This window comes from Protomyctophum bolini (assembly GCF_963924005.1).
Source record: "Protomyctophum bolini genome assembly, chromosome: 5".
Classification (NCBI taxonomy): Eukaryota; Metazoa; Chordata; class Actinopteri; order Myctophiformes; family Myctophidae; genus Protomyctophum; species Protomyctophum bolini.
Genome location: NC_137866.1, coordinates 39,349,913 through 39,361,964, shown reverse-complemented (window position 1 = coordinate 39,361,964; position 12,052 = coordinate 39,349,913). Strand labels below are relative to the sequence as shown.

At 46.8% G+C, this 12,052-nt stretch overlaps 1 protein-coding gene across 1 annotated transcript in view; it reads left to right on the top strand.

The window, feature by feature from the left end:
• LOC308315519 (PDZ domain-containing protein 4-like) overlaps positions 1–11,415 on the top strand; it is a 28,740-nt gene extending 17,325 nt beyond the window's left edge. The window contains exons 6-8 of the mRNA XM_080763541.1: positions 1,329–1,430; positions 6,819–7,168; positions 7,372–11,415. Coding sequence (XP_080619667.1) covers positions 1,329–1,430; positions 6,819–7,168; positions 7,372–9,067 — 2,148 coding nt within the window. The 3' untranslated portion in view covers positions 9,068–11,415. The remainder of the gene's footprint in view (positions 1–1,328; positions 1,431–6,818; positions 7,169–7,371) is intronic.
• The last annotated feature ends 637 nt before the right edge of the window (positions 11,416–12,052 follow it).

Here is a 12,052-nt window from a genome sequence, read left to right as displayed (position 1 = left end):
AATCGCCATCTCTGGGGGAGCGTTGCTATACCGTTGGCTGGCATGACCAGACCTGTGGTGAAGACAGTTTTTACTTTACTTTATTTGTTTACTTATACGGGACACTGCATATTAATGAATACATCAATGTAATGTAAATACAATAATACATTTGTAAAAGAAATAAGAAAAGCTGACTTAGAATACCTTATATTACATTATGCAGGGAAAACAAAGCATAATACATTATAAATACAACAGAGGTACGAAAAAATTTGCAAAGTATATCTACTACCCATTTTGGGCGGGAACCCCTTTTGGTGTTATGCTTTAGCTATTGAAAAATAGCAGATCTACAAGCTCATAGCGAGTGGCACGCTACGAACTTGTAGGTCTGCTATTTTTGAAAAATCGAAGAACGACTGACATGGAAACATAGCTAAGAGTAGATAACAACAACAAGCAACAATATGGCAACATGAACATGGCCGTCGCCAGGGCTATTGAGCAGCTGCAGTCACAGCCCACATCAGCAGCCAGCCTTCTCAACTCAGCGTTGGAATGGGAGCTGCCAGTCGACATGCAGGCCAAGCAAGCAACTCAAGTTTCCAGAACACGTCACAACAACGTCCTTGAGGCCAGACGTGTTTTCATCAGTTTCTTCAAGGCAGGTGCTACTGACAGAACTGACAGTTCCTTGGGAGGAGTGCATAGAGGAGGCGAACAAACGGAAGCGGTCCAAGTAGCAGTCCTGGTGGAGCAATGCCAAAGAAGAGGCTGGAAGGCACTCTGAAGTGGGGGGTAGAGGCTTTGCTGGCCGTGCACTGTGCAAGGTGTGTACAGTACACGCTACTTGGCATCACAGGTCGCAAAGAGACAAGCCATCAAATCCACTGCAGAGAGATAGCCTCCAGATGGCTTTGGATCAGGAGGAGCGATCAGTGGGCCAATGATGCTGGGACACAAGCCAGGGTCTGATCAACTCTGCCTGCTGGGTCATCTGAGGAAGGTGTATGATGTTGAAAGACCCCGAAACGCCTGATGATCTAAGGAACATCACTGAGGGTGTGTCCCAGAGCAGCAGAGTGAATCTTTTATTCACGAGTGGAAAGAAAAAGTTGAAAGAGAATAATAAAAAGAAATTGAAACAGAATTAGAATTAGATCTTTCACAGGAACATTTTAAAGTCTGAATGATATTTGTAGGTGATAACTTGGAATGGAAATAACTATTTTACAGTGACATCTGACAATAAAGTAGCTTCTGATTCATCATCACCACCATCTGTTTAAAGTCCACTTTCCAGGAAGGCACCGCTGGTACTGATTTCTGATGACTTTCTCTGACAGATCAACGGTATGGACATACAGAATAGGAAGGAAGCCGTGGCCATTCTCACCAGAGAGGACAGCACCAACATCTCTCTGCTCCTCGCTCGGCCCGAAATAGAGGTGAGAGACACAACGCCGGACACGTCACCCTTCTTATCTACTCAGGCCACACGCTGTCATTATGTTGCTTTGGGGATGCTCTCATTCCAATGTGTTATGTGTCCAAGACCAATACAACAAACATACTCTACGTAACCATTGAGAGTTTTTAACATTTTTGGCGACATGAGTATCAGCAATTATGCAGCCGGTGTGTCCCAAACAACGTAACAGAAATGTGGGCTGTATTTTGCGTGTCTTAAGTACCAGGTCTTATTACTTAACTTAAGATCAATGCCATTTGGCTATTCTGAGTGGCCAAAGAGCATTGACCACGCCTCCAGGTCTTAAGTTAAGTAATAAGACCTTGTACTTCAGACACGCAAAATACAGCCCTAGGCTATAGTGTCCTCACTAACAGCATCATCACAAAATGTAAATGTAGTGTAGTCTCATGCATCTCCGTGGTAATGGAGCTTACTTGTTTTCAAACAGAGTATGATACTTTATGACGTAGTCATGGTCTGTAACCATTCATTTTTCCAGGTATGCCACACCCATGTCATTTTGGCTTGACTTGGCATCATTTGACACTTGTTGCACAAAGCATAGTAACCTAAAGGCTTGAATTCTACTTAGTTGCACGCCGGTGTCTCACAACAAAACCCACCAAATTTGCTATTTCCAGTGCGTGACACCGCCGTCTAGCTAATCATACTTAACGGAAGGGTCAGCATGCACTTTTACGCATCAAAACACAGGGACCAGACCACAGGGATACACAGAAAACTGTGTCAGTGTTTGCACCGTGGAATTAAATGGCTGCCTGAGGCCCCCTCTGTTACCTACTTTACTTGTGTATGCAGACAGGGAAGGTGAGACGCACACAAACACAGCAAGAGAACAGAACAGACCATATGGAACGGAGCCAGGAGAACAGATAGAGACAGAGAGACCGTTGGAAGGCGAGGGGAATAGGAGAATGTTTTGTTTCCCTCAAGGTCGCAAACCCGACCAGCGACCGCACAATACAACGCAATACACACCTCTGCAAAAGCCCTGTTAACACTCACTTTAAATGCAGCGCCAGATGGGTTGAAAGTGACTGCAAACTCAGTCTTTCACATATACTTAACACACTTACAGACATGCACACACGCACGCAGGCACGCACGCACCAATATGCGCATGTGCGCATTTGGAATGCACAAATCTGTATGCCAGCCACATTTGTGCAGAAGGAGCCAGAGGGCAGATTTAAGAGGCAGTCATTAAAATGTGATTCTCAGACAAAGACACACATGCACACGCTCGCACACACACACACACACACACACACACACACACACACACACACACACACACACACACACACACACACACACACACACACACACACACACACACACACACACACACACACACACACACACACACACACACACACACACACACACACACACACACACACACACACACACACACACACACACACACACACACACACCACTTTCGGTTTAAATAATGCCCTTGTACTATTACAGTATCTGGGGAGATTTATCTGTATTCAATTTATGATATGCATGAGCCTGCTGTATGTCATGCATATCCACATTTGGCAAAATCACCGTCTCTTTTCATTTACATCTGTACTGTCTGCACATTCATGTGTTATGACAATAAAATGTAAGTGAAATTGGAAAAAGCAGTGGCAGTGGTGTAAAGTACATTTACTCAGTCTCAAGTACTATTGTTTTAAGTAGAGATGTCCCGATACTGTATCGGTATCGGATCGGCCCTCATTTGGTCATAACGGGTCATATCGGTATCGGTGAATATGCCAGTCTAACCACCGATCCGACACGTCAGGGGTAAGGGGTTGACACTATAGCAGGTAATTAAAATGTTGGGGCATGTGGAGTTTGCTTTGGAGATGCCCAAACTGCAAGTGCACATTTGTGTGAGGAGTCTGCTATAAACACAACAGATATATAGCTAGATAGCTATAAACACTATTCCCGGTCGGTGGACATCCCTAATTTTAAGGTATATATTATTTTTTTTACTTAACTGGAATAAAGTAAAAAAAAAAATGCACGTGCATGTGCCACGTGCATTTTCACACGGAAAAGTGGCTTTTACTTTCCCTCTCCACATGCAAGTTATATGAACAAACATAACACGACAAAATGCATGATAAAAAGGCATAGGCCTATTTAGGCTACACATGACATTGGCAAGGTGCCGATATCAAAACAAAACATATAAATTATAGCCAGGGCCGGATTAACCCCCATGAGTGCCCCTGTGCAGATCATTTTTAATGCCCCCCGCCCCAACACAATAAAGAATAGGAAAATAGTACAACTTCACTGGAATAAAACTGCCAACCATTGCAATAAATTACATTGGTTTTCTTTTTTTGACCACTAAAATGCATTTCAGAAATGGCTAAAATAGCTCATTTACAAGCTCACATGTTGCATTGCTACACATCCTGAGCCTGTAGATTAGCCATTTTCACTATTTATTTAATTTGTACAAATAATTAGCCCATGCCATAAATAGGGACACCAGGTTGAAAGTTATTAAAGGGGGTGGATGGTCTGAAAAATATAACATTTTCAGCAGCAGTTGGCACAGCACAGCTCAGCCTGGGCCGGCCGTAAGAACACAATATACTCAGTGCAATAATAATAGTGAGGCAATAAGCACATCAATATAGGCCTATAATGTTAGCTCTGGTCCATAGCCCTAATGCTTTGATTCTGCCCCCTTTCAGTAATGGAGGAATGGAACACCTTTCCAGAATGGAATTTCAAGTACTGTACTTTTAGGCAGACATAGCAGAATAGTACTACAACAACAACTAATTTCAGTAACAATGGAGGAATGGAACACCTTTCCAGAATGGAATTTCCAGAACAATGGGGGGCGGGGGTGAGCCATTCATGATATCCACGGATATCTGTACTTTGATATTTTTCCTGTACTTTTAAACAGAGAGAGAGGGGGGGGGGGGGGTAAAGTGTTTAGTTATAGTGAGAGTTGAGGGGGCCCAAGGGGGGTCATCACTAAGCCCTATTATACCACAGGCGAGCTGACAGGGCAGCACTTGGGCTCGGCGACCCGGGTGTTGTATCGTCATCATTCATCATAGATCCCTCCCCGTCAGAATCTAATATCTAACATTAAATTGCAGCAGCATTCAGCAGTTCAGTTGGCACGGCGGCCATAGTAATTAGTAAATACTATATTATTTCTCACTGCAATAGTGACTATTATAGAAATAATATAGTTAAATAGTAAATGCTTTACCTTAAACCCCAAATGTGCTCTTGCGCTCCGGGGTGGTTAATTCCCTCATCATGGCATTTACTGTATCCAACGTGTGTTACTTGTCCAGAATGTCATTATGTACGTAATAACGGTAGTCGCCTGGCTCATGGCTGCAGATGCAGGGCTCGTGGCCGCCCGCGTGCAGGTAGACTCGAGCTCGGCCCCGGCTGAACACTGCTGCTGCTGCTGTTGTTATTTTTTATTATTGTCCTCCTCCTCCGACAACTTCTCAACGTTAGCACTCCCCTGCTGAACACTGCTGCTGGTGCTCATGAAGGGTTTCATGAACTAGACTTGATTTGGGCTTGGAGTTGGACCCACCAAAGAAATCACTCATTCTCTTCTGAGCCATGTTGACAACAACAACACACAGTCAAGGGTGACCGGAGAAATTCAAATCCGTGCGCCCCGTGCGTAAAGGTAACCGGAAATAGCGTCAGCAGCAGAGCAGACGATAAATATAAAAACAAACCAAAAAAGTCGTAGTTTAAGAATACTATTTATTTTATCCTCCAACCAGTCCACTTTTTATTTATATAAATAATAACGTGACATTTCTATTATTCATATATATTTTTTAATTTCCTTTTTTCTTTTCTTTCCCCCCCTCCTGTTCGAGGGGAGGGGGTGCATCAGCGGCTGCTACGCCTCGTGGGCTTGTAGCTCTAAACTCTAGACTAGTTATGTCCAGTGTGGAAGTCTGCAAGAGTAGGCTACGAGACACGGTAATGGCAGCATCATTAGAGAGAACGATAATATGAGCAGAGATTAAAGGCTTCATGTGCTGTCAGGGGAGAGAGAGGTGGCGAGAGAGAGAGAGAGAGAGAGGGAGAAGGAAGGAAGGAAGGAAGGAAGCTGCTCGAATAAGAATGAAGATGAAGATAATCAATGTTCTCATCTCACGGTCTGAGAGCAATTCACATCAGAATCAAATCAATTAGACGAGATCAATTCCACTGAGAAAAGGGAGGAATGTTTACCAAATGAATCCCGAGCATTTGCATTACATTTTGATCAGCTTCTCCCAGGGGGATGGAAAAAAGACCCAACAACATGGACTGTTGTTCAGGAACTCTGCAAAGATCGTTTTTGAAACCTCTCAACTGCAACAACAACAACAAAAATACTAAACCGACAATTAAAATTATTTATGCTTGGAGTCCTGTCATTGTAAACAAACTAGTCTGTTTATCCGAGTTCACTTTCCAGACAGACCAGTCCCACAGCAAAATGTCTCATACTGCTATAGCTCCATCTAGTGGCATGAATCAATACTGCTTTATACTACAGCACTCAAGGTCGTCCTCAGACGAGCCCTCCATCGTTGCTTCCATGCAGTCATCCCGGTTCTCGGCCAGCTCGTTGGTGCTTTGCGCTCCTGTGTCATCCACAGTACATCCACATATGTTAATGTGGGACGTCCTCGTGACCGGTGCCCGTGTGTTGGTTGGTTCCCACAGCACTAGTTTGCTGGCTGGCAGCTCTTGGTGTCTTTGGCAGTGTCCTGCTAGTCTCATTCTCCTGGCTGTTCTTTTCTGGCTCACCCTTGGCATTCCATCATACAGATTTGTGTTGGTAACATGTGTGCTCTTACTGATGTTGAGTGCTGCACGCAGCATTCTGGTGTAGCACCCATCGAGAGACTTCTGCAGGGTTGGCTTCAGGGTCCAGCATTCACTGCCGTATAGGAGAACAGACTCTACCGTTGCGTAGAAGAAGCTGAGTTTGGTTTGACGCAGCACCGTAACAACTTAAACCTTATACTCTATTATTGACCGGAGTCCCCCAGGGGTTTGTACTTGGTCCCCTTCCAGCCGACTATTATTTTGATTGTAGATTGGCTATTATGTTTCGTAGATTGGCTATTTTCATTGTATGTTCGCCTATGATGACATAACCAGAATAGGGACGCTATAGGCCGGGCTATGTGGTTAACCATGTCTGTTTGCTCTTCATTCAACAGTTTCCTTTCTATCTTCTAACATCACTTTCCTCTATCTGTCTCTCCTTTGTCCCTGGAACGGAACGCCTGCCTCCACACCCCACCATCACCATGTGACCCCGGGTCAGAACGACAACCAGCTGGACCCTGACGAGCTGGAACTGGAGTCACTGGACAACGGCGTCCATCATCTCCCAAGCGCCCACATGCTGAGGAACGCCACCTCCCCCTCCTCCGTCCCGGCCACCGGACCAGGGGGTGGCGGCGGGGTGGGCGGCGTCCGCGGGCGTCCCCTGAACGGAGACTCCTCGAACCTGCTGCAGACGGTGCTGAGCAACAGCCAGGAGCTGGACAGCGGCGTGGGCCGCACGGACGAGAGCACGCGCTATGAGGAGTCCTCAGAACACGACCTCCTGGGAGATGACCACACCACCGCCTCCAACACCAACGCTACCAACACGCCCGGCAGCATGCGCAGGTATAGGCCAGTTGCATTACATAATCCATTCTGTAAAAACAATCATCTGCTGAAGATTTTTCATGAATAAATAGTAAATTTTCTAAATGTTGCCAAAATCGAGGAAATAGTAGCTCTATAAGCTCATCGCAACATGTTGTGAGCTTTCCACTCAATTTAAAAAATAATTTAAAATGTGATTAATGTGACGTCCTTGTGCACAGGTTCCTGTCCTCGGGACGCGGGGCGGACACCCCACCCCTGCTGCACTCCCGGGACCTCCAGTTCAGCACAGACTCCCTTCTGGGGCTGGAGTGTGTGGTGGGGGGTGGTGGTGGTGGCGAGGGGCTGGACCGAGGGGAGAGGGGCTGCTACACCACGGCAGCAGACCCCGTGAGGATGATGATGATGCCGGGGCTGACCGAGGAGGAGTGCGAGCGCTACCGGGAGCTCCTGGAGATCAAGTGCTACTACGAGAAAAACAGCCACGCGCTGCTGCTCCTGGCGGGACAGGGAGAGGGGGAAGGAGGGGGCGTGCCGCCACTGGACGTCAACAGGAACGAGAGCCTGATGCAGCACGAGATGGCACTCCTGGAGGAGGAGCTGCGCCACCTGGAGTTCAAGTGCCGCAACATCCTGAGGGCCCAGAAGATGCAGCAGCTGAGGGAGCGCTGTCTGAAGGCCTGGCCTCTGGAGGAGGAGGGGGGCGGGGCCACCGGGGCCGCCGCCGGGGTAGGAGGAGGAGGAGCCGGCCGTTTGGCCAGTGAGGAGTCCTGTCACCACGCGCTGTCGGACATCAACGAGCTCCCGGAGAGGGAGCGCTCGGACAAGGACAGCACCAGTGCCTATAACACTGGAGGGGAGAGCTGCCGCAGCACTCCCCTGGTCAACGAGCAGCACCCCTCGCCCTCCACCCAGAGCCTGGACGGGGCCGAGTCGCTCCCCTCCGCCACCCTGCGGCTCCCGGCGTCCAGTCGGCACAAAGAGAGGGGAAGCAGGGGGGACAAGGCCAACCTCAACCAGCTCTACTCTCCCAACGCACACAGGAGAGGGGCGGAGGGCGCCAAGACCTCTAGCCCCGGCACAAAATTCCGTTCGCTGTCACGGGACCCAGGGGCCAGGAGGGCCTCAGACGGAGGGGTGCGGCGAAACCCCAAGGCTAACGGGACGGCGGAGCGGACGGGAGGAGGACGCAGCGCGGAGAACAGCCCTTACTTGTCCCGTCGTCAGATGGACACCAAGCTGCCTCAGCGCTACCAGAGCTGCATGCAGTTGAGGTCACCCTCCCCCTATGACGGGCTGTTGACACCCAGGGACCCGGCCAGGGAGGGGATCCTGCTCAGCGGAGACGATGGCAGCCCCATGAGCCTGGGCAGCACGTGTAAAGACGCCCCCCAGGGCCCGGCGCTACCCGCACCCCCTCCTCCCCTCCTGCCCGCCTCGCCCGCCCGCATGGAGTGGAAGGTGAAGATCCGGAGTGACGGCTCGCGCTACGTGGCCAAGCGGCCCGTGCGCGACCGCCTCCTGAAGGCGCGCGCCATGAAGATCCGGGAGGAGCGCAGCGGCACCACGACGGACGATGACGCCGTGAGCGAGATGAAGATGGGCCGCTACTGGAGCAAGGAGGAGCGCAAGCAGCAGCTGCTGCGTGCCCGCGAGCAGCGGCGCCGCCGCGAGTTCATGGTGCAGAGCCGCCTGGACTGCCTGAGAGAGCGGGAGAGCAGGGAGCAGGGCAGCAGCGCCGCCACGGGGCAGCAGGGGCCCACCATCTTGGAGCTCTGCCACCGGCGAAGCATGAAGAAGCGCAGCCGGCGGATACTGGACAACTGGATCACCATCCAGGAGCTGCTGGCCCATGGGAGCAGGTCCGCTGACGGGAAGAAGGTCTACAATCCCCTGCTGTCCGTCACCACAGTCTGAGCGTAGGGAGAGGAGAGAGAGGTGTTTTCCTTTAAGACAGTGTCAACCTTTTTCATTTGAAGGACCCCCAGCTTGATATGCATTAGGGTGTAGAAATGTAACGGTTCAATTTGGTTAAAGTTGTATACTCTCACTTACAAATCCACAAGGGTCCATTTTGACACCCTGGTGGTCCCCAGACCTGAGGTTGAGAACCGGCGATTTAAGCAGATAGGCCTACCTGTACATGTGTTTTGATCCAGATCATGATCAATGCACCAGAGACTCACAAACAGGCAGGGAGCAGGATTTGCAGGGGGAGATTAGCATGTTGAACGGATCAGTTATTCACGGGGAAGAACACCCAGGAGGCTGCGGCAAACGCAAATTAAGTTTACCACCATCTGTGATCTGCTGTACATGAAGCAGAGGATATGCTGCTGTTTAATAAACCTGAATTATACTCCATCACATGAGGGTGTCCCCTGTCTGTCAGGGTCGGCAAGAACTAATCTTAGATCGGCCCTTGTCGGCAAGTGACACCGTCGTGCGGTATAAATTAGGCTGAGAGAGAGAGTGGCTCAATAAACATTCACCCATCATTTTTGCAAGCTGTCGGTGTTGTCATGTCAATGAGAACTTGACAAGAACAGAGATAAACTCAAGTGAGAACAAGTCAATGCAGCTGCCAGAACATTAGGATGAAAAGCCACGCGTGCGGCTTGTGCCATATAACAGTTTTTTCCCTCTTCATATTTATAAACAGAAAAAGGTCGGAATTTCTATAACGCCTCTCAAATCAAATTCAAATTCCTCTCTCCAAAGCGCTTTGTGTGTGTCACATTCACCAATTCACAAACAGACGGAGGAAGCAACCATGCAAGACACCACCCTGCTCATCAGGAGAACTTAGAAGGTAAGGGTTCGGTGCCTTCAAGGACACTTCGACAGTCGAAGTCAGGTGGAGTCGGGGGTCCCTAATGACCGCTTTACCTCCTGAATCACTGCCACTGTCTTCTGCTAATTTATCAAGTTTGCCATTTGGACACAATATTGTTTTTGTTTTTTGTTTTTTTTTAACACATTCATTCTTGTCTTTTACAAGTGCTGTCCCGTTTGTACAGAAGGAGACATTAAGAGGATGTTCAGGTCACAGAAGCCTTTTGATAATGATTATTTAATTGTTGAACGGTGCCTTCCTTATAGGCAGTCTAACTGTATAACACATTTTTCATAACAATCTACCAGGGCACATACAACTGATGAAACAAGTACTGAAGCACAGAGCAAATGACAGATACGCACAGGAAGCAACTAGTAGATATTCAGTGGTGAGCTCCAACAGTCACCTGCCAAAAGAAGTGAGATCAATGCAGTTTCTTATTTCCCTTTACAAAGAAATAAGATGATCTGGACATCAATGCTTTCAGTATTCAGTATGAGGTACTAATTAGGGCTGGGAAATATGAACATATTGTGATATGAGGCTAGATATTGTCTGGGATTTTGGATATCCTAATATAATATGGCACAAATGTCTTTTCCTGGTTTTAACCAGCAAGAGTTGTAGAGTTGCCTTTGCCATCTTTGCCTTTGCCAAAAAGATATTTAGATTTTAGCCATATTGCCCAGCCCTAGTACTAATATTGGTAAAGCATAAAACATGATAACTGTATGATCACGCTAAATTTAACTTCTTGCCAACACAAATTCTGAAGAATTTAAAATGATAAAGGCTATCAAATAACCACATGAAAAGCATTTATATTTCATATTAATTGCAATGAGGGCTACAGGCTGATACATTTTTTGTTACTGACGGGGTGACTTGGATAGTAAAAAATAATCACCACACTTCAAAAGCAAAAGTCAAAAGCGTCAAAAGCAAGAGCAGGTGAATGTGCCGGCCCTCTCTGGCTGAAAAGTCATGAAGAGAATTCAGCAACACTGCTTACACCTTGACAAACTTATTGAGACAGTGAATGTTTTGGAGCCCCTCCCCACATTGTCCATCAGTGAATGATTGATTGAAATATTTATTAACAGTTTGCAGAATTACAGTACATTTCAGGCACATTTCAGTGCTTCCAATTTCTTCAGCTGTGTTGTCGCTCACATTTGAACTACTTAGGGTGTCAGCCATTTTGTAAGGTGTTACATAAATACATTCAATTTGCAAGCGTAACAGTGTTACATAGATTTTTCTCTTCGTGACTTATTCATAAACAATATGAAGTTACAAAGTCTGGTCCTTTGGTATTCAATTAACATGCATGTTCAATATTAAGCATTTTTAAGCACTAGGTGTATGTACTTGTGGACGTGATGATGTGACTTTCTAGGAACGTAAAATTCTTAAAGTAGATAAATTGTGCATTTGTTTGTTCAATAATGTATGTGATGTTCAATGTCTGGCATTTTACAGTGGAAGCTTTTTCTAAATAAAATGATCATGTGAGTGGTTATTTGTACGTTTCATCTACGATATGGGCTATAGCCCATGGTCCAAAATGATGAGTAGCTGTCTGTCTGCCTGTCTATGAGTAGCTGTCTGACTGCCTGCCTGTCCAATTCTCCATGAGTAGCTGTCTGTCTGCCTGTCTATGAGTAGCTGTCTGCCTGCCTGCCAGCCAGCAAGTTGGTTAACAGAAAATAAATTGTTATGGCTGAGTAAAATAAAATACAATAAACACAATTTGCCTGAAAATAGATTACCCAGCTATGACCTTTTTCATGAAAAAAAAAGAGTAGTGATATGGCTGACTGAGTAAAATAAAACAATCTACCTGAAAATAGATAGCTATAAGTGAAGAGCAATTTCCGCAATTACCATTTCCGCAATTTCCATTTCCTCAATTTCCATTTCCACCATTTCCGCAATTACCATTTCCGCAATTTCCATTTCCGCAATTTCCATTTCCACCATTTCTGCAATTTCCGCAATTACAATTTCCGCAATTTCCATTTCCGCAATTTCCATTTCCAACTAATGGCAGCTGGGTTTCA